This window comes from Carassius gibelio, chromosome A9 (assembly GCF_023724105.1).
Source record: "Carassius gibelio isolate Cgi1373 ecotype wild population from Czech Republic chromosome A9, carGib1.2-hapl.c, whole genome shotgun sequence".
Classification (NCBI taxonomy): Eukaryota; Metazoa; Chordata; class Actinopteri; order Cypriniformes; family Cyprinidae; genus Carassius; species Carassius gibelio.
In genome coordinates this window covers 24848498-24869264 of record NC_068379.1, presented here as the reverse complement: position 1 = coordinate 24869264, position 20767 = coordinate 24848498, and the positions used below count along the sequence as shown (strand labels likewise).

Sequence of the window (20767 nt, the reverse complement as noted above, 5' to 3'; positions counted from 1 at the left end):
TTTATATTCAGAAATTTAATGTTTTATCATTATTATTATAGCCCAGTATTTCATAGGTAATAATTTTATGAATCATTAAATATTTCATAGTTATTTTCATTTATGTGCACCAATATACCAGTACATAAACAGGAATATTTCCCTGCAGATATTCACTGAAAGTGACTCACTGAACTGAATCATTGAATCATTCCTGTTTGAACACTGAACAAAATAGTCAACTTTAGGAAAGTATGTAGACTCAGTTTATGATGTGCACACTGATGTCTGTCTGAGCGAGGGTGAGGTCTGAAGTGGATTGATCTCTGTTGTCGGTCAGTTTCCTGGAGCAGGTCAGACACGAGGAGGACACACACGTTTGTGCTGAAGACGCAGGAGCTTCTCATCGTCTGAACATCACCACGCTCCTCACCGATGCCCACGAGGTGTGTGTCTGCTCAAACAGATGACGCCGCTCCGTACGCATCCTTGTGTTGTCATGCAGTGATGCGTCTGTGTGTCTGCAGAAGTTCAGCGGTGTGTCTGTGAAGCATGTGGAGATGTTGAGGAGCCGTCAGCGTGTTCAGGTGCTGCAGGCGCACGAGGACTCCACCAAAGACAACGCAGTGAGCCTCTTCCCTCTCCTCCACGTGCTCTGAACGCCTCGATCCCCGCTCAGTGTGTGTGTGTGTGTGTGTGTGTGTGTTTGCAGCTGCGCCTGGTCACTCCAGACGTGTCTCTGTCGCAGCAGGATCTGTCGGAGCTCTACGATCTCTTCAAGGTGACGCTCCTGAACACTTCACTGTTACTCTCTCATTTATACAACATTCGACTCCTTGTTCTCCTGATTTATGGAGCGATAGAAAGAGAAATCCACAATTGAGATGAATAAGTTCTTATTTAACTAATGAACCTTATAGTAAAGTGTTACCAATATTAATATAAATTCTCTCCAGTTTTATTGCTACTTTCAGTCAAAGTGTGGTTATTTTATTTGCTCTTTATTGGATTTTATTGTGGTTAATTACGTTCAAATGCCCCAATTGCTGAAAGGTCTGAACAACCTTTTTGATTGAGTTCAAGTTGAACTGTAATATCACAATATATCTCAGAATATCGCAATATGAATAACATCGTATCGTGACACAAGTATCGTGATAATATCGTATCGTGAGGCCTCTGGTGATTCCCACCCCTAGTGAATATATTATTATTATTATTATTATTATAAATACACGTATGATATTTGTACTCTAAAAACAATCCGATCCATCCAGACATCAGTCCACTGTTACTGCAGCATCATCCTGAATCCTGTTTTTGGTTTCCACTTTCATTTTAATTCAAGTTTTAGTAACTTTGTTGTTTTTGTCATTTTTGTTACTTGTAATGAGTCTGTATAATTTTCAGTTTTAGTTATTTTAACTAAAAATTTGAAATTTTATATATATAAATTTTACTTAAAGTTTACTTTATTTACTTATTTATATTTTTATGAATTATTTATTTACTTATTTTTATTAAATATCTTTTACTAATTTTTATGTATTCATTTATTTTATTAGTATTTTCTTTTTTATTTTTAATTAATTATTTTACTTATTTTATGCATGTATCTTTTTTTAATTACTTTATTTTAATTATTTATTTTTTATAATTTTTTTTTTATTAATTATTTGTTTACTTATTTTTATTAATTATTTGTTTACTTATTTTATGCATTTATTAATTTTTTTTAATGACTTTTTAACTTTTTTTATACATTTTCTTATTTTTATTTATTTATTTTTATTTTCTTATTAATTATTTGTTTACTTATTTTTATGTATTTTATTTTAATTTATTAATTATTTTAAATTATTTATTTTATTTTTTATTAATTTTCTTATTTTAATTTATTTATTACCTGATGTCTGTATTTTTATTCACTTCTAGTTTGTAGTATTAGTGTATGTGTGTGTATCAGTAGTCTATCAGTGTTGTGTGTTGCAGACGGAGCACTTCATCAGTCTGTACTGGGGTGATGGTGTGTGCTCCTCCGGTGCGTCTCCTGCTCGTCCTGCGCTCGGAGGCTGTGTGGAGCGGTACGTGGTGGACCGGGCTCAGTTTAAGAGTCTGTATGAGCTGCTGACGCCCTGGAGCTGTGGCACACACACGGACACCGTCGGTCAGCGCGCCTTCACTCTGCTGGACCAGGACCGAGACGGCCTCGTCACCTTCTCTCAGTTCACGCAGATGCTGGGTACACACACACACACACACACACACACACCGTCCTCTGTGCTGTCCTCCGTCACTGAGCCAGTGTTTCTCTGCAGATCTTCTGTACTGTGAGGAGCTGAACGAGAAGATCCGGCTGCTGTATCGACTGCACATCCCTCCAGGTTCAGACTCACACACACCGTCTCAAACACAGCAGAGAGCCTTCAGTGCAGAAGCACGGGGCGTTGCATCAGACATTAATGTCAAGACTCCTTTATTTCTACAAAACGGATGATTTCAGAGCAGCTTCACAGAGATGAGCAGGAGAATAACACTCCTCCGTGAAGAAACTAACTCTGTTTTATTATCCAGATCAGCTCATGTTAGTGTGTGTGTGTGTGTGTGTTCTCAGCTCTGAGCGAGGACGCAGAAGACTCGTCTCCTCTGAAGAGTCCCGTGTTGTCCAGCACCAGACCTCTCTGTGTCAGCCTGCCCAACGGTGAGTGTGTGTGTGTGTATGAGCGTGTGTGTGAGTGTGTTTGTGTGTGTAATGCGCCTCTGGTGTGTGTGTGTGTGTAGGAGAGAGGAAGTCTTATGAAGAGCAGCTGCAGCAGATGCTCCAGGATCTGAGCAGAGAGAAGCAGAAGCACGAGGAGAAGCCTCTTCCTCACATGAAGCAGGTGACGCTCCACACATCACACACTTACACCACACACACTCCTCTCAGAATGTGTCCTGACCGCTGTGTGCTCTGTCCGCCAGCACCAGTTCATCCAGTTCTGTAAGACGCTCTACAGCATGTTTCAGGGCGATCCGGGCGAGGCCGAGCTCTTCCAGGCCATCGGGATGGTCACCAGCCTCGTGCTGCAGATCGGAGAGGCGCGTCAGAGCGGTCAGAGCCCGAGCGACGAGCACTGGTCAGTCAGCTTCGAGCAGGTGCTGGCCTCTTTACTGACCGAGCAGGTGCTGGTCAACTTCCTGGAGCGGCCCGTCCACCTGAGCGACAGGATCAGCACCGCCAAACCTCGTCAGTATCAGGAGCGCGCCGGCCTGCTGATGATCCAGCACACACACACACGAGTGCCCTGACCCATCCCATGATGCCCTGGGGCGAGCCGGACTCCCCTCAGCCCTGTGTGTGTGTGTCAGCAGACCTCACTGACCGACAGAGAGAGAGAGAGAGAGACCTCTGACCGAATCAACTCACATGAAGGATTATTATGATTCTGAACCTGAAGAATATCTACACTCAGAGACATCAGTATTTCTGTGTTATTCAGTACATATCCAATGTGTTGATTAGAGGATGTTTACACTGGGAGATACGGAGCAACAGCAGGAAGTAAAGCTGGTTAGCTTCATGATCTGTGTTAGACACTGAATCAGATGATTTTCCTTAAATGCACCTCTCAGCCTTAAGAGTGATAACTCTCACACACTGTGACATACGAAGGGTTAACTCAGATCAGCCGTGTCCACTTCTGACCAATCATACAGCAGCTCTGTGGAGCATTAGATAGGAAGCACAGCTGATCTGATGATGTCATGACTCACACTGACAACAAATAAATCATGCACAACAAAATCCTTTTATGTTTTTATTCTGACAAGCATGAAGAGAAACTTAGTTTTCATCCACATTAACCGTCTGAAGACCTGCAAACACAAGAGAGAGGAGTTAGAAGAGCACACACACACACATTATTTTAAAAATGAAAAGGTAACTTAAATGTAAATTAAATCAGCCAGTAGGTGGCAGTAAATCACTGTTGAGTGAATCATTTACATCAGCGATTCATTCAGAAACACTTGTGTTGTTCAGAGATAATAATACTAACTTTATATTATCTGAATATTAACTCCTTGTTTACTGAACTGTTGTATAAAATCAATTCTTTTGGGGGTGGACAAAACCGTTCGTGTGATGGTGTCTATATGAAATGAAATCTACATTTTCTGTCCCGTATCTTGAAGTATGTGATCGTTCTAAATGCATTCATGAGTTTTGTTTGCTTTGAGATATACTGGATAATACCAACTTGCACACAGTTAAAACAACGATTGCAATATTACTGCAGGATTCGCACACTCCTATAATTTTTTAGATTGATAACACATTATCGATCCACCAGTTCACACTGAAAAAAAATAAAATAAAAAAAAACATAAAAAACATTATTATTATTATGTTGAAAACAGATGAGTAGATTCTTTTCAGGTTTCTTTGATAGAAAGTTCAGAAGAACAATAATTGTGTGTAATAAATATTTTGTTATAAATGTCTTTGTCACACTTGATCAATTTAAAGAATCCTTGCAAAATAAAATAATTTATATACTTGTGATAATGATAATGATAATAGTAATAATAATAATCATCGTAGGAGAATCGTGATCTCTATATGAGATCAAAAAATCATGATTCTCAATTTATCCAGAATCGTGCAGCCCTAGTTTATACTTCACAATTGTGTTTTTATATCCAGTAAATCAGACATCATCATAACACGCAACTGTGCTTTTATCTCACAACTGAGAAAACATAGACAGTGAGGTGTGTTAGTGGTGACCCCTGACCTCTGTGTGTGGTGACAGGGACGTAGGTGATCAGGGTGTACAGCTTGTTCGGGGAGTCCTCGTCTTCATTACGCTTGCGGGACAGACGCACACGCATGCGGTACGGCACGTTCCTGTACAACACACACACACATATTATAACACACTCCTGCAGAACACACACACTGTAACACACTCCTGCACAACACACACACACTGTAACACACTCCTGCAGAACACACACACACTGTAACACACTCCTGCAGAACACACACACACACTATAACACAGAGTCAGTGAGTAAGTGTGTGACGGTCAGACCCGCTGCAGCACTGGTCACTCAGCGGACACACACACACACTATAACACAGTCAGTGAGTAAGTGTGTGACGGTCAGACCCGCTGCAGCACTGGTCACTCACCGGACACCTTTGGCCCACACAGCCTTGTTGAGACGGGTGTCGATGCGGACGTCAGGTGTGCCCATCTCCTTCACTGCAAACTTCCTGATCTCCTTCAGCGCACGAGGAGCTCTCCTCTTGAAGGAGCTGCAGGACGAGGAGCACAAGAGCAGCGGTCAGCCAACTACAGAGCAGCGGTCAGTGAGTGATCTAAAGAGCAGCGGTCAGTGATCTAGAGCTCAGCGGTCAGTGAACTACAGGGCAGCGGTCAATCAACTACAGACTACAGAGCAGCGGTCGGTGAACTACAGATCAGTGGTCAGTCAGTGATCTAGAGCACAGCGGTCAGTCAGTGATCTAGAGCTCAGCGGTCAGTGGTTGAGGGACTCACACGCCGTGGATGCGCTTGTGGATGTTGATGGTGTACTCTCGGGTCACCACCTCGTTGATGGCCGAGCGGCTCTTCTTCTTCTCGCCCTTCTTCGGTGCCATCTGAACACAAACACAACAAACACTTCATATTATAATGAGCTCCGATCCTACACTCTGATTGGACCAGAGCCTCGTCTGAGTCACGCGATCTTCATTAAACACCTCCGAGGTCATGTCTTCAGACAACAGAAGCTCAAGGAACATTTATACTTTCATAATAATACACTTCAATGGGGAGCAAAAGCTGCTCGGTAGCCAGCATTGTTCAGAATCTATTCGTTGAGCAGACACTCGTATTCTGTGACAGATTTGTTCACCTACACTTTATTAGTCTGTCAGCTCGCAGGTCAAACCGGAGCAGAGCGTTACTTCACCGCGACGCGTCACAATGGTCTTTAATCGCGTACATCGGCGTTTAGAACGCGACAGAAGGCGTCGCAGTGATCGATAACGCGTCTGTGCTCTCAGGTGAGACGCTACGCTGAACTATTAGACATTAATAACACGGATGATGCTGGATTTGTGAAGCGAGAATGAGAAGATGCTTACTCTGTGTGGAGAATGTGGGAAAGGAAGAGCGGTGGATTATGGGTCACATACAAGGCGGGACTCACGTTCATATCCGGGTCATTTGCTTTGTTCGTGTGTAAGTGTTTATATCATAGACTGTACGGGTTATAGATATGTTTTTCTTAGACAGTTGATATTACATTTGACAGAAAGAACACTACATTATATATTGGTAGTTAGACCTGTTTTTATTTGTGAATGCAGTTTTCGAAGCGCGACATGGTTTCTGTGTTGAACTACATCTCCCATGATTCCGTGCGCCGCGACAGGAAGCGCTCACGCACAGCAGCAGCGTTTACAAGTGGAAACGAAGAATGATTAAATTCAGATTATCAATCAGAAAGAGTCAAATGTTTGAAATGCATTCCATTTAGTAAACAGCGAAACGGACTCCAAAATCAGTGAGAGACTCGTATTGATTTCATTGTTGAGGATGATTTCATCAGAACATCTTCATTAGACTGGATAGCACATCCTGCCATTATTGTGAAATGAATATTTTCTTGTGTGTCCTGAAGAACTGTCTGTGTGTGTGTTTCTCCAGTCCCTCATCAGGAACAAGATCATCAGTCTCTCCTTTATTAAAGCACATGAGTTCAGCAGACTGTTTTCTCCTCTTGCTCCTCTATTATGACCTGTTTTGATCCCAAACACTGTATTTTTATGTGCATTAAAGTGATGGTTTCACAGGAAGTCATAATATCAATGTTTGTATTGTGTTGTGTTAGTCTCATTGAGCGGTTTAAAGATGAACAACAGCATAGTTAACATATTAAACATTCATCAACCAGATGAGATTCACTAGAAACACATTAAGGTTCCTTTTTGTTGAACATGAACTAATAACTAAATATACCTATAAAGGATAGTAGTTATAGAAACAGTTCAGCCAGAAATTATAATGTTCTCATCTTCATGTCATCCAAGATCAGGATGAGTTTGTTTCTTCATCAGGTTTGTAGAAATGTAGCATTGCATCAGTGTCTCATCAATGGATGCTCTGCAGTGAATGGGTGCCGTCAGAATGAGAGTCTGATAAAAACATCACAATAATCCACAGCACTCCAGTCCATCAGTGAATATCTGGAGAAGACAAAAGATGAAACACATCCAGCATTTTTAACTAAAATATGAGTCTATAATCTATAATAACACTTCCTCCTGAATCAGGAGAGAAATCTGCACAGATCAAGCAGCGTTTAAACAGATCTAAACAAATCTGTGAGAGACAACAGCAGATGCACTTTTTCACTGGAGGAAGGTGTTCTTATGTTAGTAATATGAATAGTATAAAACAAGCACAAACACTCGAGTTACAAAATGTATTTTATTTGCACATTTATTTCCAGTGACATTTAAACGTACATCAGATTGTGTTTACCGCTGTTTATAGGCTGAATTACATGAAGATTCAAAAGAGCACAACTGGCCTGACTCTATATTCCACATACGCACACAGTGCTCATAGACACAAACAGACGCGACCTTTGACCTTTGTGTACACAGGTTATGCCTGATTATATAGAGGTCAATGAAGACAGCAGATAGATTTAATCGATTATTCTGTCAAGAACTGCTAGTTCATATTTCCTTGAGAAGTTTTCCTGATAAATGCCTGATGGTGGGAACCCAGTAATCGAGCAACAACTATAAAAGACAAAGGAAATATAAAAGCAGGCGCTTCTAGATGTGTCTCATTCCTCGAGCCATGAGGCAGGCGAACACCGTCATCACCATCTTGGGCTTGACCTCCACCAGATCCTCGGGCAGAGCATACACCCGCGCTCCGATCTTCCTCGCCATAGAGATGGCGTACCTGAGAACAGACATCAGGGAGATTGACAGTCTGTTTGAGTCTGAACAGAGTTTGAACAGTTCTGGGTTCAGTAACAGTTCAGTTCTGACATATATCTTGCAATAATGAGTTCATATTTCACATTTTCTTAGTTAATATCTCGCAATTCTGACTTTTTCATAATTTTGAGTTAATATCTCGCAATTCTGACTTTTTATATCTCGCAATTCTGACTTTTTTCATAATTTTGAGTTTATATCTCGCAATTCTGACTTTTTTCATAATTTTGAGTTTATATCTCGCAATTCTGACTTTTTTCATAATTCTGAGTTTATATCTCGCAATTCTGACTTTTTTCATAATTCTGAGTTTATATCTCGCAATTCTGACTTTTTTCATAATTCTGAGTTTATATCTCGCAATTCTGACTTTCTAATAATTTTGAGTTTATATCTCGCAATTCTGAATTTTTTCATAATTCTGAGTTTATATCTCGCAATTCTGACTTTTTTCATAATTCTGAGTTTATATCTCGCAATTCTGACTTTTTTCATAATTTTGAGTTTATATCTCGCAATTCTGACTTTTTTCATAATTCTGAGTTTATATCTCGCAATTTAGTTTTTTTCATAATTCTGAGTTTATATCTCGCAATTCTGACTTTCTAATAATTTTGAGTTTATATCTCGCAATTCTGACTTTTTTCATAATTCTGAGTTTATATCTCGCAATTCTGACTTTTTTCATAATTCTGAGTTTATATCTCGCAATTCTGACTTTTTTCATAATTTTGAGTTTATATCTCGCAATTCTGACTTTTTTCATAATTTTGAGTTTATATCTCACAATTCTGACTTTTTTCATAATTCTGAGTTTATGTCTCGCAATTCTGACTTTTTTCATAATTCTGAGTTTATATCTCGCAATTCTGACTTTCTCATAATTCTGAGTTTATATCTCGCAATTCTGACTTTTTCATAATTCTGAGTTTATATCTCGCTATTCTGACTTTCTAATAATTTTGAGTTTATATCTCGCAATTCTGACTTTTTTCATAATTCTGAGTTTATATCTCGCAATTCTGACTTTTTTCATAATTCTGAGTTTATATCTCGCAATTCTGACTTTTTTCATAATTTTGAGTTTATATCTCGCAATTCTGACTTTTTTCATAATTTTGAGTTTATATCTCGCAATTCTGACTTTTTTCATAATTCTGAGTTTATATCTCGCAATTCTGACTTTTTTCATAATTTTGAGTTTATATCTCGCAATTCTGACTTTCTCATAATTCTGAGTTTATATCTCGCAATTCTGACTTTTTCATAATTCTGAGTTTATATCTCGCAATTCTGACTTTTTCATAATTCTGAGTTTATATCTCGCAATTCTGACTTTCTCATAATTCTGAGTTTATCAATTCTGACTTTTTCATAATTTTGAGTTTATATCTCGCAATTCTGACTTTTTCATAATTCTGAGTTTATATCTCACAATTCTGACTTTCTCATAATTCTGAGTTTATCAATTCTGACTTTTTCATAATTCTGAGTTTATATCTCACAATTCTGACTCTCTCATAATTTTGAGTTTATATCTCGCAATTCTGACTTTCCCATAATTATGAGTTTATGTCTCGCAATTTTTAATTTCTCATAATTCTGAATTTATATCTTGCAATTCTGACTTTCTCACATTACTGAGTTTATATCTCACAATTTTGACATTTTTTATTGCTATTCTGAGTTTATATTTCACAAACGTACATTTTTCTTGCAATTCTGACTTTTAAGAAAAATATTTTTCCATATTCCATGTTACACTACAGCTCATATCGAACCCAGAACCTCTGTTTAATGTTCATTAATATGCTAATGAGGAGTGTGACTCTGACGTACTTTGCATTATTGAGTTTCTCTTCATCTGTCAGGTCTTCTGTCCTGAGAAGGTCGTAGCGGATGGAGCCGGGCTGGATGGCGTCAATCAGGTCCAGGACAGGCATGCTGGTGCTGATGGATCCGTCCTGCGGGATCATAACAGATCAGCTCAGTTCTGTATCACAGATGGAGATTTTCTGAGCGTGAGCTGCTTACTTTAAAGCCGCTGATGGTGCCTTTGCCGGCCTGCCTGAGTGCGTCGTTAACCCAGGTCACGATGGTGTCGTCGTTGACCTTCTGCCCATCGCCCAGATCCTCCAGGATGTTGAGTGTGTACCTGCAGACAGAAGATGAGCCAGACCTTCAGCAGTGTGTGGATCTCAAGTGTGTGTTTGTGAGTGACTGTGTTTGTGTGGATCTGAAGCATATGATCACGTGTTTGTGTGTATCTGAAGTGTGTGATCACGTGTTTGCGTGTCTGACCTCCTCATGAGCTGCCAGAGCAGAGCGAGCGTCAGTGTCCGATTGCCTTCGTGTAGATCCTGACCAGCGATTCCCACCAGAGAGAACTTGGCCTCCTTCTTCCCCAGCTCCACTGCGTAGTTACAGTTCTCCAGCTGCAGCACACAATAATACAGTTACACATCTGTTTGTGTGTGTGTCATTTCATGGGGAAATTTGTAGTGTTTCACTGAGGATCCTCTGTTATGATGCATTTGTACCTTCTTCATGTTGCTGCCCAGTTTGGTATACGGTGGTTTGTTGACTTTGTCCCAGTCCACAGGAACCTTGATCTTTTCATAGAGCTGGAAGATGACCAGAGCGTCGGCCAGATCCCTGAAGAACACAGAGAACACAGTGAGATCCTGCACAAGTGTCTCCGGCAGCGTCTGAAGGACATCCCAGCTGACCAGGAACGTTCCGGCGAGGTTCTCTCAAAGTTATGAACAAACGTTCTTCTAGTAACGTTAATAAATGTTTGTTCAGTTAATAAATGTTTGTCAATGTTGTTTGTTTTTGTCACGTTCTTTACATCTGCTAGAATACTAGTGCACACAGTTTTCATTATCAAAAAATTAACATTTCAAACGTATTTGAAATGCTTATTTGAATTCAGTTATGAGTAGAAATTAAAACATTTTGAACTAAAAAACAACTTATTTTTGCTCAGATGTATAATGTGAAGGTCATAATACAGTACTGTACATACAGTAAATATACTGTAGAAATAGTAACAATTAGTGATGCACCGGATTTTATTAAAAAATTTTTACGAAAACACTGTAAAACAAAATAAAAAGTTTTAATTCAGCTGAAAACTGAAAATGAATTAATTGATCAATCAAATGTAGTTAATAATCAACCAAACTGAAACTGAATTACTGAGATTTGGTGCATCACTAGTTTCTCTTTAGGATCCAGTAATGTGCTTTATTCTCTGTGGTTGATCAGCTCTGTCCTGTGTTTTCTGGCGGGTACAGCGCTACTGATGGGGTTTATGACACTCACACGTAGAGATGATTGACGCGAGGATTGACGCCCAGTGAGTTCATCCAGTTCCTGAAGGTTCTCTCCTCTCTGGTCTCTCCTGAAAGACATGAGAATATGATCAGATCAACAGCTTAACATCATATCTGTGAATATTGATCAGCATCTCAGATTGTACTTATAAATGACTCGTTAACTGCTGATTCTCATTGGGGGAATGTTCATACTGACATCTCTGATGTTTAATTAAAAAACTTTGATATACTGGCAAATCTGAGCACTGTTTGTATTCCTGCAGCTCACATATTATTTCAAAGATCTGTGCACAGACATGTCTGTTAAATGCATTAATATAAATGCCCTATATATAGATAGAAAGATAGATATAATCTGAGAAGCAGGAGACTTCAGCAAACGTCTCCATTTAATTTTATTGACGTTTAGGAGAAACAGTTGAAACATCTTAATAGTTGAATAGGTCTTGTGATAGTCCAGGTGAAAGTGATCCTTTACCCTCCCTTATGTCGCTCCAAACTTGTATGAAGGTTTTTGAAGGATGTTGGGAATCAAAGCTTTTCACTTATATGGGAACTGAAAGTGTTTGGTCAAAATCTCTTCTTCTATGTCCAGCAGTAAATAGAAACTCACACAGGTTTGGAGCGATACGACGGAGAGTAAATGATTGACTCACCCTCGATGGAGCTCCAGTCGATATCCTGGTTCTCGGGCTTCTTCAGGGCGGGGAACTTGTTGAAGAGATTGGCCACGTAGGCCAGGTTGAGTTTGGGGTTTCCGCGCACCACGTCTGTGGCCGTGACGAATTGTCGGCAGCCGAGACGGTCGGCCTGTTCCAGCATGCACTCGGCTCTCTTCAGGTCATCTTTCTCCTGTTACGATAGGCGTTTTAATGAAGTACTGTCTTAATGTGTGCATGTGAATGATATGTTTAGGAGGTGTTTCCTCACCCGTATTCCAGATATGTCAATCGGGATGGCTGGGATGCCATCCTCATCTCCTTTGGGTGCTACCTGGTTCAGGATGTTGTAATAGGCCTTGGAGTCCTTCAGACAACAGGTGAAGGTGAGGTTATCAGCTCTATGTCTCCATCACAGTGCGTTTCAACATATTTACATCCAGAGAGCAGCTTTATTTACATTATTAATCACAGTGTGAACTAGAGATACTTATGACAAAATGTTAAAAGTTGAGGACAGTACTCCTCTGGTACTACTCGGTGACTTTAGCATCCACCTAGAAAAACCTCATGCTGCTGACTTCAACTCTCTGGTTTCCTCATTTGACCTCGAAGACAACACTTTAGTTTCTCCTTCTCTTCACTCTCTGAGGCAGATGAGGCAAATGTAACCTTTCCAATCATCCCACTCCCTGTGAGGCTCCTAAGTCACAACTTCTGGCTACTGGGGTTCCTCAAGGCTCAGTGCTTGGACCACTTCTCTTCTTTATCTACATCTACGTCATTAGGATCTGTCATTCAGAAGCATGGCTTTTCCTATCACTGCTATGCTGATGACACTCAACTCTACTTCTCATTTCAACCAGGTGATCCAACGGTAGTTGCTCGCATCTGACAGACATTTCTGACTGGATGAAGAACCATCACCTTCAGCTCAACCTTTCACAACCTCTCCATACAGCTGGGTTCATCAACCAGAACTCCTTCCAGGACAGCCAGGAACCTTGGAGTGGTGACCAATGATCAGTTAAGCTTCACAGACCATATTTCTACAATGGCCAGATCCTGCATATTTGCCTTATACAACATTAGGAAGCAAGATGTGCAGCAGAGAGAGTGTTCTTCAGTGAGCACAAGAAAGCCCACATCATACGTCTCTACACCAGTTTCAATTCAAGGTGCTGATGTTTGCTTACAAGACAACCACTGGCTCTGCCAAATATACCTAAACTCACTCGCTAGTTAAGACATAGACTCCCTCCAGAAGCTTGTTTTCTACAAGTGAACGATGCCTCGTGGTGCCATCCCAAAGAAGCACAAAATCACTCTCATGAACCTTTTCCTGGACTGTTCCTAGCTGGTGGAACAACCTGCCCAACTCAACTCGAGCAACTGAGTATTTAAAAAAACATTTCGCCAGTACATGACCAATTAATACTAGCACTATTCTATTCTATTCTATTCTATTTTAATTGTTAATGTACAAATTCTGAAAGCCTGAAAAGTGTCAAATCATTTTCAAATCTTGAGTTTGTGAGCTTTAAGGTCATGGATACTGTTGCTATTACCTAGGTTGTTGTTTTAGATGGATGGATGCATAGATAGATCTTCACTTACCTTGATATCAGAGCTGAAGTTGTTGATTTTGGGACAGCCGGCCTCCTCCAGGTGATAGTTGGCCCAGCGCAGAAGCAGCTCCTCAGGAGACAGTTTGACCAGATCCTCCAGATTCTCTCCATCCCTGAGAAGAGCAATCAGAGCTACACACACACACACACACACACACACACACACACACGTGATTATTTGACTCTTGTAACGTATGAATGTCATTCATTAGATCAACACACATGTAATTTACTGTAAAGAAAGAAGCAAACTTGGTTCTTGGTTTAGTTCTTGTTTTAACCAAATAATAAAGTTCCAGGAATGTTCCTTTTTAGAATAGTAGTTCTTACAACCATAAAATAATATTTCCAGAACATTGCAGGGAGGTTTTTTAGACTACCATAAAATAAATTAAACAGAATATTCCTTAATGATAGGTTTTTAGTTTTAAATTACAACCATGTAATAAGGTTCACTTCATGGTTAATTTTAGGTTTTTTACAGGCATTTTTTAGGTATTTTTTACAGTCATTTAATAACTTAGACAGAACATTCATTCATTCATTCATTTTATAGTTGTAGAGATAAAACTTAAAAATTACCATAAGCAAATGTTCTGTACAACTTAATAGTTAGTTTAGGTTTAGGTTTTAATTTTGGATATAAAGATTACTAAAGAAAAAATAAGAATATAATATATAAAATAAGAAAAGTAATGGCCCTAGTACTGAGCCTTGAGGTACTCCATACTGATCGATATGATACATCTTCATTCAGTGCTATGAGTTTATGGCGGTCAAAGAAGTATAATTTGAACCATGCTAATGCACTTCCACTGATGCCAACAAAGTTTTCTAGTTTATTCAAGAGAATGATGTGGTCAATTGTGTCGAACGCAGCACTAAGATCCAATAAAACTAATAGAGAGATACACCCACGATCAGATGATAAGAGCAGATCATTTGTAACTCTAAGGAGAGCAGTCTCAGTACTATGATACGGTCTAAATCCTGACTGGAAATCCTCACATATACCATTTTTCTCTAAGAAGGAATATAATTGTGAGGATAAAAGAAGATATTTTGCAGAATGTTGGTAACCAACGATTTGGTTGTAGCAATTGACTTCCATAGTAAGGGAAAAAAAATACTATGGAAGTGATTACCAACATTCAGCAATATCTCTTTTTTATGTTCAATAAAAAAAATATATTACTGTAATTTTTTTGTTTTTTTTGTTTGTGTGATGGTTTTGTAGTAATTTGTACCTTCATTCCTACTAATTTCGATGTCAGCGAAGAGGCCGATTTTGATGACTTGCCACAGGAGTCCCAGCACTAAATGCTGCCTGCCCTCTTTCAGGTCCTCTGCTCCGATGTTCACTACGTGGCAGCCGATGGCGGAGGCTGAGTTCAATGCGAGGTTCAGATTTTCCTGCACGTTCACAAATGAACATCAGCATTAAACCCCAACAGATCAGCAGTGTGTGAAAGACCCCAGTGTTTGTGTACGAACCTGGATGGTGAAGGGTGTGAGCTTCTTCTTGTTGATGGTTCTCTCATCGATGGTGTCCGCCACAGACAGGTTGATCATTTTACTGCAGACAGAGCAAAACTTCATATGTCTGACAAGTGAAATACCATGGTATTGAACATGAAGGTGTTTTAACGCTGCAGTACCAGAGCACAATGCCGTCGCCCACCGCGGTGAACAGATCATTGGAGCTGGGATCCATGGGAAGAACATGCTGGCAGTCCGGATCCTTCTCCAGCGCTTTATTGACCCAGTTCACAAACGCCACCTTCTCCTCCTCTGCACACAGCCCAGACAATCAGTTTAGTTCAAAAACATTGTGGAACATTGGTTTGAAATGTTTCTGAAACGTTTTCTTCTTGTGATTAGAACGTTATTTAAAGGTTACAAAAAATATTCTTAAATGCTCTACTAACTTTTTTACCCAAAATATAATGATATTAGAACTTTTTTATATATATTCAAAAAATATTACATTTTCCAGTTTTCTTGTCGTGATTAGAATGTTAAGAATCATTAAAACGTTTCTTAAATGTTTGACAAACTTAATTTTTTACCCAAAATGTAATGTAATTTGAATGTTTATTTTAAGGACATGAGAAAGTTCATCAAGTGCTAATAACATTATAAAGACATTTAGAGAATGATGATCTCAGAATGGTGTCTCTCAAAGCTATGAGAACATTTATCAAATATTTATAAAGTTATGGGAACATTCCATAAACATTAATTAATTATATTTCTATTCTATTCTATCTACTTTTCTTTTTATTTATTAAAAACCCTTTACATTTCATTGCTCTTTTGTTGGTTTTGATTGCTTCTGTTGCTCATTGGTAAGTTGCTTTGGATAAAAGTGTCTGCTAAATGACTAAATGTAAATGTAATGCACAACTGTTTTTTCCCTAGTTGAGGATAGTTCTTCTAAAATGAGAATTGTGAGAAGTTTCTCTGTCATGAGGTGGGATGTGTAAAGTTGTTGCGTTCTCTCAGGCTTGCTCTGGTTTACTCCTGCAGGGTGTTGCTCTCACCGGAGTACGAGTGCTGTGTTCCAGACTGTTCCGAGGTGCCAGCCACTGAACAGATGCCCTCCTTCTTATTAATGGCTCTACGGAAGGTCTTGGCCACTTCTGAGCTCTTCAGGTCATGGACCACCTGAGACAGATGGAGACAGACGGAGAGAGATTGAGACAGATGGACACAGACAGAGACAGATGGACACAAAAGGAGAGAGATGGAGACAGACGGAGACAGATGGAGAGGGTTTGAGACAGATGGACAGACGGAGAAAGATGGAGACAGACAGACACAGAAGGAGACAAACGAACATAGACGGACACTGATGGAGACAGATGGAGACAGATGGACACGGAAGGAGACAGATGGAGACAGATGGAGAGAGTTTGAGACAGATGGACACAGATGGAGACAGATGGAGACCTTGCTTGTAGGACCAGGGTTATTACCCTTCACTAAAACTACAACCGAAACTAAAAGCTAAAAACCATTAAACAATTACCTAAAATAAAGAAAACGTTAACTAAAACTGAAAATAAAATATAAAACGCCTTTTATTTCAGGTACTTCCCATATTCATTTTAATGTAGTTTAACTTGGTGTACTTAACTAAAGCTAAAACTGAAATAAAATTGAAAAAAATATATATATTATTTTTAAAAAACTATTAAAAATTACAATAGCAAACAGCAAAATTACTAAAACTTTACATACAAAGTTTTAAATAAAAACAGATATAAAAAATATATAGAATATAAAACTTCTTGAATAATAAAACTAACTGTGGTTAATTTACTTATATCAACACTTCCTGTTTCTTTTACTATTATATCACAGTTTATATATATATATATATATATATATATATATATATATATATATATATATATTATTCTCATTATGTTATATTTATTATATGGTTTATAAAAAGTGCTTTTCGGTAAAAAAAAAAAAACAGTGCTAATGTCACCTAACTGAAGAACCTTTTTTTCTAATCACTGAAAAAAATATTTTCTCCCTCAGTACTTCAATCTTGTTTTTTCAATACAAATATCTAAACTCTCTTAAATCAAGATGCATTTACAGGAGAAATAAGATATCCTTAAAACTGATCAAATTTGCCAGTGGGGTCAGAAAAATCAACTAATATTTAATATATGTGTTCATTCTAGTAAAAAACTAGATACATTTTACAATTTGAAAACAGGGCTCAATATCTGATGTCAAGGAAGTTTAGATACTGGATCTGCTGACTGAGGTGACCTTTGACCTGACCTTGGCGAACTCGTCGAAGGTGATCTTCCCGTCCTGGTTGAGGTCCATGGTCCGGCTGAGCTCCTGGACGATCTCACGCACACGGTATCCCGGCAACGGCAGGTTCGCCACCTTGAAGAGTTCGGTCAGCTCGTCAGTGCTGATGTGACCGTTACCGTCCACATCTGCGGGGCGAGGTCAAAGGTCAGTGAATCACTCAAATGAACCGAGTCTTTTAATCAACTACACAACAAAACTCAGTGTCTCAAATGCAGCTTTAGATTCTGTGAATCAATCGAATGAAATGAGGCTCAAAAACAACTTCTTTCAGTTTCATTTTATTTTATTTATTTTTAGGTCTTACAATTTTTTTTTTTTTTTTCATTTTATTTTACTATTATCTATTTATATTTCTATTAAGCTTAATTCATTTTTAATATTGTAGTCCTTTAGTTTAAATGTGTTTATTTCTGCTTTCAAAGCAATATTTTAAATAACTTTTTATGTAAGTTTTTCACCTTATATTTATATGTAATTTTATTTTCAGTTAACAAAAACTATGCTTGAGACAACACTGGTTTGAATGAATCAAATGCAGGTTTGCGTTATTTTAGTATTTTTAATATTTTGACGATTTTATATTTTTTCTTACTCTTAGCTTTTATTTTTAAGTTTTGCGTTTTCATATTATTTGTATCATACATGCTCATTTGATTTAAACAGAAGTACTGTACAAATTATTTGGGCAAAAGTACAAAAGGAAATATCAGTAAAATAGCTAAGGAAGTGGAATCGAGTCTGCCCTTCTTTAGTCCTGAATCTGAGTCTGAAGCTGGATGGGATGAAGTGTGAGACTCACCCACTTTACTGAAGGCCTCTCTCAGCTCCTCCATCTCGTCCCCTGGGATGTGTGATGTGCCCGCCATCTTCTCCTGTCACGATAGATCACCTGAGGATCAGACCAGAGACAGACTGAGAGGAGCTTGTGTGAGACCTCGACACCGGAAACACTGTTCTCTGAGTGACAGCGTGTGGTTTGAGGAGAGAAGCAGATTATTATTAACTCTTATTGAGACATCGAGCAGTGCCAGTGAACTTTACTGTACATTATCAGCAGTGATGAAAACATCACCAGATCCAGCTGACAGACAGCCTTCGGAACGAATGTTAACGTTAACAGAACATTCGTTATCTTTTATAATGTTCTCAGAATCATATTAATGCATCGTTCATAGAATGTCTCATTTCTGAAACATTCTGATTGGATGCTTTTTTAAATGTTACATTGCAATGATAAAATGTAACTTTAGCTTAGACAAAGGAACATCAACGTTTTTAAAAAACTGTGTGTTAGAAATCTTTCATGGAACTTGAAAAAACTTAGTTGAAAGTTAACAAACTGGAGGTTTTCACCTAAAACGAAGAGCTCATCTGTGTTTTATTGCTGTAAATCCCATCGGAGGATGCACTTCACATGGAAATGTTGCTCTGTTCAGAGACGTGTTCACAGCAGTCTGATGCCCGTTTGATTATTTTATGGCAAAGATAAGTGCTTTTATTTTAACGGCACACATCTGACTGTCACGTTTCACTGCAAACTCCTTTCTCCGTCTTTAAACACTTGAGAAACAGAACAACTGCTGCTTATTTCAGTATCGTTACAAAATGTGAGTTGGCCGTGCCTCACATGCTCTGATCTTCCTGTTTGTTCGTTTGTTTCCGCGCTGGCTGACGATGGCCTGGAAACTGATGTGATATGATGAATAATTGCTGCTGCACATCATGCTCTTGGTGAAGGTGTGAACAATACTTTAAGGCTGAGAGATGGAGAGCAGATGCTGGAGATTGTGCTGCAGCTTCACTTCAGAACTCATGCACTCTCTGTTCTAACCGCAGCTTCCTGTTTGACTTCAACAGCAGAGCAAAGCATCACTTCTGCTTCAGATTACACTCGAAAACCCCCAACACTTCATCAGAGACACGTGCATCACCCAACACACAGCAAAGACTGAGAGCAGGCTGAAGAAAGCTTGCTGAAACAGTTTTCACTCAGAAATTGATAGTGAATTTCACAATTACCTACTGTTCAAAAGTCTGGGATCAGTGAGACTTGTAAAAGTCTGTTCTGCTCATCAGGCTGCATTTATTTGATCATAAATACTGAAAAAAAAACAGTAATCTTGCTAAATGTTGTTACAATATGAAATAATGTTTTCTGTGTGAATCTGTGTTAAAGTGTAATGTATTTCTGTATTTTCAGCATCATTCCTCCAGTCTTCAGTGTCACATGATCTTCAGAAATCAGAATAATATGATGATTTACTGCTCAAGAAACATTTCTGATTATTATCAGTGTTGAACACAGTCGTGCTGCTCAATATTTCTGTGGAAACTGTGATACTTTTTCAGGATTATTTGATGAATTAAAAAGTTGAAAAGAACAGCATTTATTCAAAATAGAAATATTTTCTAACAATTTTTAACTTTTTATTCATCAAAGAATCCTGAATAAAATATCACAGGTTCCAAAACAATATTGTGCAGCACAACTGTTGATCATTTTAATAATAAATCATCATATGTTCATGATTTCTGAAGATCATGTGACACTGAAGACTGGAGGAATGATGCTGAAAATACAGCGGAGCATCACAGAAATACATTACACCTTTAATGTATATTAAAATAAAATATTAAAATAAATGCAGCCTTGATGAGCAGAAGAAACCCTGTAACAAATATTAACAATCATTCAGATGCATGGTACACAGAAATGATGAGTAACTCAGCAAAACTGAAATAGCATAATATTTTAAAACATACTTCAATCTTTATTTATTTATTTGTTTTACAGTGAAGTTGTAAACAAAGATGATTGAAGTTTCAGCTCTTCTACTTCACAATTTCACATTCAGTTCTCAATGCCATTTCCTTGTAATTATTTGTGAAATTTACTAGTAATTTCTGAGTACACCATTTTTGTTTGTTCAGTGCAGTGTCATTTGAAATGGAAAAACAAAGTTATTAAATTCAATGGCATTTGCAGATATAAGTATTAACCCTTTCAGATGTTTGGACTTGACTGTAGGTCTGTATTTTGCAAGCATTATTCTGAGGAAATGCATGAGAAACACAAACCTGCACACTCTTAAATGAAAGCTGTTTGTGTGTTCTGAGATCTGGAAGCTTCTGCTGTTTCTGCCGCTGTGTTCAGAAGAGTGCAGCATGTTTGTGTCAGGATGAGTTCAGCTCCAGTGATGATCAGAGATGGTTTGAGGAGTTTCTCTTACCTGCAGACGGACGCTGAGCTTCAGGCTGCTGCTGAGTCTGGACGCGTTCAGAAGAGCTGCACTGACTCTATTC

General features: G+C 38.6%; 3 protein-coding genes and 1 long non-coding RNA gene across 7 annotated transcripts in view; 2 read left to right on the top strand and 2 right to left on the bottom strand.

The window, feature by feature from the left end:
• LOC128020056 (TBC1 domain family member 8) overlaps positions 1 to 3766 on the top strand; it is an 18776-nt gene extending 15010 nt beyond the window's left edge. Inside the window, exons 13-20 of one of the 2 annotated variants that reach the window (XM_052606593.1) lie at positions 320 to 425; positions 507 to 605; positions 692 to 760; positions 1957 to 2221; positions 2298 to 2363; positions 2594 to 2680; positions 2761 to 2861; positions 2944 to 3766. In XM_052606593.1, the coding sequence (XP_052462553.1) occupies positions 320 to 425; positions 507 to 605; positions 692 to 760; positions 1957 to 2221; positions 2298 to 2363; positions 2594 to 2680; positions 2761 to 2861; positions 2944 to 3270 (1120 nt within the window). In that variant the 3' untranslated portion in view covers positions 3271 to 3766. The remainder of the gene's footprint in view (positions 1 to 319; positions 426 to 506; positions 606 to 691; positions 761 to 1956; positions 2222 to 2297; positions 2364 to 2593; positions 2681 to 2760; positions 2862 to 2943) is intronic. The other variant, XM_052606594.1, reaches the window with a different exon arrangement.
• LOC128020065 (60S ribosomal protein L31-like) lies at positions 3767 to 6142 on the bottom strand. 2 transcript variants are annotated; one of them, XM_052606605.1, is made up of 5 exons: positions 6119 to 6142; positions 5529 to 5629; positions 5159 to 5284; positions 4758 to 4870; positions 3767 to 3837 (listed from the first exon to the last, which is right to left on the bottom strand). In XM_052606605.1, the coding sequence occupies exons 2-5, from the start codon at positions 5627 to 5629 to the stop codon at positions 3806 to 3808; spliced, it is 372 nt and encodes a 123-aa protein (XP_052462565.1). In that variant the 5' UTR covers positions 6119 to 6142; the 3' UTR covers positions 3767 to 3805. The 2 variants fall into 2 exon arrangements, with proteins under 2 accessions (XP_052462565.1, XP_052462566.1); XM_052606606.1 differs by lacking the exon at positions 6119 to 6142 and adding an exon at positions 5891 to 5909.
• Positions 6058 to 7653, top strand: LOC128020066 (uncharacterized). Its single transcript, XR_008185279.1, has 2 exons — positions 6058 to 6215; positions 6344 to 7653. It is a non-coding gene; the product is annotated as an uncharacterized LOC128020066 (long non-coding RNA).
• On the bottom strand, positions 7453 to 20767 carry LOC128020059 (plastin-2). 2 transcript variants are annotated; one of them, XM_052606596.1, is made up of 17 exons: positions 20695 to 20767; positions 20543 to 20608; positions 18264 to 18353; positions 17426 to 17589; positions 16165 to 16288; positions 15280 to 15412; positions 15116 to 15197; positions 14869 to 15034; positions 13611 to 13753; positions 12265 to 12360; positions 11991 to 12186; positions 11321 to 11399; positions 10534 to 10648; positions 10295 to 10428; positions 10028 to 10148; positions 9833 to 9957; positions 7453 to 7955 (listed from the first exon to the last, which is right to left on the bottom strand). In XM_052606596.1, exons 3-17 carry the CDS (start codon positions 18328 to 18330, stop codon positions 7823 to 7825), a joined length of 1878 nt encoding a protein of 625 aa, XP_052462556.1. In that variant the 5' UTR covers positions 18331 to 18353; positions 20543 to 20608; positions 20695 to 20767; the 3' UTR covers positions 7453 to 7822. The 2 variants fall into 2 exon arrangements, with proteins under 2 accessions (XP_052462556.1, XP_052462557.1); XM_052606597.1 differs by lacking the exon at positions 20543 to 20608.